Source organism: Antechinus flavipes, chromosome 4, assembly GCF_016432865.1.
Source record: "Antechinus flavipes isolate AdamAnt ecotype Samford, QLD, Australia chromosome 4, AdamAnt_v2, whole genome shotgun sequence".
Classification (NCBI taxonomy): domain Eukaryota; kingdom Metazoa; phylum Chordata; class Mammalia; order Dasyuromorphia; family Dasyuridae; genus Antechinus; species Antechinus flavipes.
In genome coordinates, this window is record NC_067401.1 from 26891911 (window position 1) to 26898235 (window position 6325).

The 6325-nt window shown below is 66.0% G+C and overlaps 1 protein-coding gene across 3 annotated transcripts in view; it reads left to right on the plus strand.

Moving 5' to 3' along the window:
• SLC43A2 (solute carrier family 43 member 2) overlaps window positions 1-5538 on the plus strand; it is a 47931-nt gene extending 42393 nt beyond the window's left edge. For all 3 annotated transcript variants that reach the window (XM_051992185.1, XM_051992184.1, XM_051992186.1), the window contains 3 exons: window positions 1851-1924; window positions 3593-3716; window positions 4145-5538. In XM_051992185.1, the coding sequence (XP_051848145.1) occupies window positions 1851-1924; window positions 3593-3716; window positions 4145-4306 (360 nt within the window). In that variant the 3' untranslated portion in view covers window positions 4307-5538. The remainder of the gene's footprint in view (window positions 1-1850; window positions 1925-3592; window positions 3717-4144) is intronic.
• Window positions 5539-6325: the final 787 nt, after the last annotated feature.

A 6325-nucleotide genomic window follows, 5' to 3' on the forward strand; every position in this document is an offset into this window, starting at 1 on the left:
GTGTGTGTGAGTGTGTGTGTGTATGTGTATGTGAATGTCTCTGTGTGAGTGTGTGTGTGTGTGTGAGTGTGTGTGTGTATGTGTATGTGAATGTGTCTCTGTGTGACTGTGTGTGTGAGTGTGTGTGTGTGTGTATGTGTGAGTGTCTCTGTGTGACTGTGTGTGTGAGCGTGTGTGTGTGTGAGTGTGTGTGTATGTGTATGTGAATGTGTCTCTGTGTGAGTGTGTGGGTGACAGAGGGCAGCCTGAGCCCGGTTCCGGCCGCCCACATCCCTGGGAGCAGGTCTGGGCAGCTGGGCCTTCACAAACAAAGCTCCGGAATGGCAGCGGCCTCTGGGCAGTTGTCACCGGGAGCCCCCCCCCCCCACACACACACTTGGGGCCGGGCTCCCGGAGAGGCCTCGTTCGCACGCGCTCACACCTGTCTGCCCCCCCCCCCCCAGCGCCCCTCAGGGATCTCGGCTGCCCGGGATGGGTGTGAGCCCCCTGAGGACGGGGCTCTCCGCTCGGCGCCTCTCGGACACAGAATTAAATATCTGAGCCCAGCTCCCGACCCTCCTGTAGTTCACATTTGTGCTTCCTGATGCTTCACTACTTGGGGTGACTCCCCGGAGAGCTCCCGCAAACTGGCGGCTGGGCTGTAGCAGCAGCGAGGCTTTGTCTGTTCCGGCCTCAGGGCGTTTCCGGGGGCTCCGGGAGGTGAGCGGCTTCTCCCTGGGCCAGAGTCGGCCCGGGTTCCCAGCCCCCGCTCAGCCCCGTGGTCGGTGGGAGCCGCTGACTCCGGGAGCTCCCCAGGGGCCAGTGTGACTCACCGAGCCCCTCCCGCCGTAACAAGGTTTCTCATTGGCCGGAGGAAAGGGCCTGCTCCGTGGAGCTCTCGATGTGAGGGACGAGAACTTCCCTCCGAGAACTGGCCAGATCCCGCTCCTAGTTAGAAATGGGGGTCCCCGTGTGGGCAGCACAGAGGGCCCCCCAACCTGCGCATGCGTCAGGGCTCAGTGTGGCCATTGGAGGCCCGAGACCACACCGAGCGAGCCCCCATCAAACAACCTACTGTGTGCCGTACGCTGCCGGGGGTCGGGGTCTCGCCCTCTGCCGCAGGGAAAACAGCCTGTGTGCCTGTGGGGAAATGCCGGGGCTTCTGGGAGGGGCCGGTCTGGCCGCCGGGACATAGAGGAGCAGATGGGTATGAAGCACAGAAGCAGCACTGGGGCAGGGGGCGCATCCCTGGGGAGGAGGCTCGAAGAGAGCCAGAGAGGGAGGAGATGCCGCGGCGTCTCTGGGCACAGCCTGGGCAAAGGCTCGGAAGGGGGAGATGCTCTGCCTCCTTCAGGGAGCCACAAACGGCCCGTCTGGTGAGAACGTAGATTTGGGGGAGATTGCGTTAAAAAGGTGATTTAAAAGTGCCAGCCCGACATCTGTGCTTCGGGCTGACAATACAGAGGGACGGAAGGATCTGGGCTTTAGGGGTTCTGGAAGCTTCTGGACGCACATTGAAGAAAGAAGAGGCTGCGGGGGGGGGGGGGGTTGGGAGGCCGTTAGGACCCGAAGTGGGGAGGGGGCAGGTGCCGGGTAAGGAAGGAGCATCCACCAGCCTGGCTGCCCGGTTGGCTGTGAGCTCTGAGGGAAAGAAAAGGGTCAAGGAGCACCCAGAGTTGTGAACCCGAGGGCCCGAGGGAGGAAAGGAGGAGGTGCGCTTGTGGGGCGGGGAGGGAGCCCCCCGTGAAAGGGGAGGATTTCGCCGCCTGGAAGGGCCCCCCCAGGGTCTGGCTTCTGAACGTCCCCCGATGGCTCGGGCCGCGGGTGGGAGAAGCCTGGGCCGCGTCTGACCAGAGCTGCTTTCCCCCCAGATTCTCTCCTTCATCCTGCACACGATCGTCCGGGGCTTCATCCACTCTGCCGTCGGGGGCCTCTACGCTGCTGTGTAAGTTGGCGCTCCCTGGGGGTCGGGGTGAAGGGTCAGAGTCCTGGAGGCCCAGCCCGGGCTCCCCCCGCAGACGGGCCTGGCTTCCTCTGAGATATGTTTGTTCTGCCCCAGGAGGGGAGGAACCCGCAGTAAAACCAGGGGAAGGTGGTTTCAAGGAGAGTCAGATGCTCCCGAGCCACAGGCCTGGAAACGAGGTCACGACCTCTGGCCGGGGCCCTGGCTGCGGCACGTTCTGGGCCCGACGCCTCAGGGCCGGCCTGGAATGAGGAAGGGGGGGCTGCCTCTGGGAGCGTGAGAGGGGAGGGGGGCTGCCTCTGGGAGCGTGAGAGGGGAGGGGGCTACCTCTGGAGCGTGAGAGGGGAGGGGGGCTGCCCCTGGGAGTGTGAGAGGGGAGGGGGGCTGCCCCTGGAGTGTGAGAGGGGGGTGCCTCTGGGAGCGTGAGAGGGGAGGGGGCTGCCTCTGGAGCGTGAGAGGGGAGGGGGGCTGCCTCTGGGAGCGTGAGAGGGGAGGGGGGCTGCCCCTGGGAGTGTGAGAGGGGAGGGGGGCTGCTCTGGAGCGTGAGAGGGGAGGGGGGCTGCCTCTGGGAATGTGAGAGGGGAGGGGGGCTGCTCTGGAGCGTGAGAGGGGGCTGCCTCTGGGAATGTGAGAGGGGAGGGGGGCTGCTCTGGAGCGTGAGAGGGGGCTGCCTCTGGGAGCGTGAGAGGGGGCTGCCTCTGGGAACGTGAGAGGGGAGGGGAGGTGCCCCCGCCTTCCCCACAGGAGAAGGGGGGTAATTAAATACAGAGTGGCTCCCACTCCCAGGAGCCATGGCAAGCCCGGCTGGAGCAGGGCCTCAGGCTCCCCAAGAAGTGACCTCGTCCTCTGGGAACCGGGCCTTGCGTGGCCCCCTCCGCTCGGACGGTGCCCCCTCCCCTGGGCTGGGCCGGCTGTTCCCGGCGGTCCTGTTCTGGGGCTGTGTCGGTGGGGGAGGGGGGGGTGGGGGGGGTGTTGGGTGGTCTCTGTGGTCGCAGTGGGTGGGACGTGTCTATTTGTGTCTGTGGAGAGCGTGGGCTCCGTGTGAGAGGCTGGCCGGGCGGGACGGGGTGGGGGGGATGTGTGGTCATGGTTGGGGGGGCAGAGACCCCGCCTTCCCCAAGGCTCTCTGCCCGGACAGACGCCCCCCACCCGGGGCTGCCCCTCCGAGCCAGGCCTTGGCCAGGCCGCTGCTTCCTGGGGCCCGGCCCTGTCGCCGTGTGGGTGTCTGGGATTGCACAACCTTCCCTTGGACGCAGGCTCCGGGAACACCCGGACACGGCTCAGGCCCGGCCTCTGGTGCCCAGCGGCCCCCTGCACACTCACACTCACGGACACACACTCACACACACACAGACTCACACTCACACACACTCACTCACACACACGGACACACACTCACACTCACACACTCACAGACACTCACACACACACTCACTCTCACACTCACTCTCACTCTCACACCAGACCCCCCCCTGCATTATCCCAACCAGAGAGCCGCCCGGGGAGCCTCTGCAGGCCCGTCTGGGGGGAGGCCCGAGCGCTGGGCGGGCAGGCTCCTCCAGGGGCTCGGTGGGTAGGGGGCTGCTCTGGGAGTCCTGCCTGGGCCCCTGGGCCGGCCGCGGGTGACGGCTGTCTCTCTGCCCGGGGCAGGTACCCCTCGACGCAGTTCGGCAGCCTGACGGGCCTCCAGTCCTTGGTCAGCGCGCTCTTCGCCCTCCTGCAGCAGCCTCTGTTCGTGGCCATGATGGGGCCCCTGGAGGGTGACCCGTTCTGGGTGAGTGGGGGCGGCTCGGTGGGGGGGACTGGGCCTTGGAGGCAGCAGGGCCGGGGGTCCGTAGGCTCTGGGATCGAATCCCGCCCTGGCGGGTGAGAACTTGGCCGAGCACCGGTGCTCCCGGGCTTGGTCTCTGGCCCCTCACGGCGGGGTCTGCTCGGCCTGCGGGCCTGGGAGAGGCTGCCGCCCCCGGGCTTGCGTCGTTTGTGGGGCCTCCTGGTTAAGAAGAATGATGGAGAAGGGCCCGGGACCAGTGAATGTCAGAGCCGCCTTCACTTTGGGCCGAGCCCCGGGCCCTCTGCCCCCCCGGACCACCCAGGCGGAAGCCGTGACAGGAACCTCCCCCATTTCACAGATGAGCAGGCTGAGGCCCAGGGGCGCGGCCTCTTCCGAGCGCAGCTCACGTCTCCCCGCTTGTGCCTCCCCAGGTCAACGTGGGGCTCCTCGGGATGAGCATGCTGGGCTTCTGCCTGCCCCTTTACCTGATCTACTACCGGAGGCAGCTGCAGAAGCAGCTGGAGCAGAAGAGAGAGGACGAGAAGCTCTTCCTCAAGATCAACGGCACCCCCAACCAGGAGGCCTTCGTGTAGGCCGCGCTCCACTCCGCGTGCTCCGCCCCCCCGACCACGGCTGCCTTTGGCCCCAGAGCACAGGCCCCCGCCCCCCGCCTCTGCCCGCGTCCGCTCTGGCGTTCCCCAGGACTCTCCGCCGCTCGGACGCTGCGCCTGCGGCCCCCCCGCAGCCCTCCGGCCTCCCGGGAGCTGGCACGGGGCGCCGAGGGCCTGAGACGGCGGCCCCCGGCACTGGACCGCTCGCGCCCCCTCGGTGGGGCCGGCCCCCTGGGCTTCTCTGGCCGGGGCTGTCGGGGAGCCCCCCTCGCCTGCCTTCCGGCCCCTCCCCGTGCTCCGGACAGCACGCCGCCCAGGACGTGCCGTGGGGTCGGCGCCAGCCTCATGCCCAGGGGCCTCTGTGCCAAGTTTGCCAAATTCGGGGAGGGGGCTGTCCTCCCTGCCCCCAGGAGCCTGGCCAGCTGCTCCTGCTGCATGCCCACAGACTGCCTGGACACGGAGGCCTTCAGTGCCCGCCCACGCCGCTCAGACCCGAGATGCCATCCTGGATGCCCGTCCCCGAGGAAGCGGGCTGAGGAAGGAAGGACCCTCTCGTCCCTGTTGGTGCTAAGCCCTGGTGATTCCTCTCTTGCCCACGTGCCCACCCTGCAGAGCCTCCCGTCCTGTAATGTGGGCCCCTCGCCTGCGTCTTGCTGCGTCCCTGCTGGCCAGGCGGAGGGCAAAGGTCAGGGGCACCAGGCGAGCCCGACAGGTGGGCAGCCCTCCTCCTGGGGGGCGTGGGGGGCGGCCCCGGGCAGGGTCCGTGTTAGGGAGAGGAGAATGAAGGGGGGTGCCTTCGGACTCCCAGGTTCTTGGGGGACGGGGAAGAATCATGCGTGGGGGTTTCGGAGTTAGGTGAGCGTGTGTTTGGGTGAGTGTGTGCCGGCCCGGAGTGCCCTGGGCTAGGCTGGGTGAGGTGCCAGGGCCAGGGACGCAGCTGCAGGCGCGCAGCGCCCCCTGGTGTTAGGCCCTCGTGTGAGGGTCCCCCTGGGCCTAGCCCGGCCCTCCCCTCCCCCTCCATCTGTGGGGAGCCCTGGGGCTCAGTGGGGGCAGGGCAGCACCTGCCAGGTTTCCAAAGGACTTTTCTTGAGGCTTCCCAGTAGGTCTGACAGGGGCGCGGGCTTGGGATCGTCGTCGTCGTTGGTTTCTTATTTTAAAGTTTTCTCAACTTTTTTTTTTTTTTATTGTAAAGCAATAAATCCATCTTCCTCGTAGTCAGGGAAATCTGTGTCTGTGTCCGCCAGCGGCCGCTGGATCTGGAGTCTGAGACTCGCTTCGGAGAACTGCAGAGAAGCTCCCGCTTCCCTCAGGGGCTCCGGGGGAAAGGGCTCCCTGCGCCCCCCTGCCCGCCCAGAAAGGGCACATACAGATAGCGACTCTCTGGCTGCAGGCCCGAGGCCAGCCCCAGCGTCAGGGGAGCCCGGGGGGGGGGGCAGAACCGGGCCCTCCCAGCTGATTCTTGGCCCCCTGGGCAAGGCTTGGGTCCCCTCGAGTCCTTGAGAACTCCAGGGAAACGGGTCTCCCTGGGCGTCCCCACTGTTGGTCAGAAAGATTGGCGGAGACTCCTGAGTCAAATGCGTCTCGGACTATGGTCTAGCCCTAGAAACTGGAGAAGCCGGGAGCCACAGCAGAAAGCTCTGCCTTTAGTTAGCCGTGGGACCTCGGGCAAGGCCCTCGGGGCCCTTGTTTTCCCCATCAATAAAAAAAGAGGTGGTCGGGCTAGAGAGATTCTAGAGTCTCCTGGATGTCTGAGGGGCCGCTGACTGTGGGAACAAGAATTCGGGCCCGGAGTCAACCAGAACGTGAAGGGCTGGGGAGAAAACCCCGTTAGGCCTTGAAGGGATTTGAGGGAACTTTGTTGTGATTGGGGGGGCAGGAGGAAGAATAGCCCAGTGGTGCAGGGGAAGCATGTCAGAAAAACCCCTAACAGTCACGGGATTGTGGAGTTAGAGAGCCGGAACCCTCCCTCACCCCCCATTTACAGATGGGCAGACTGAGGAA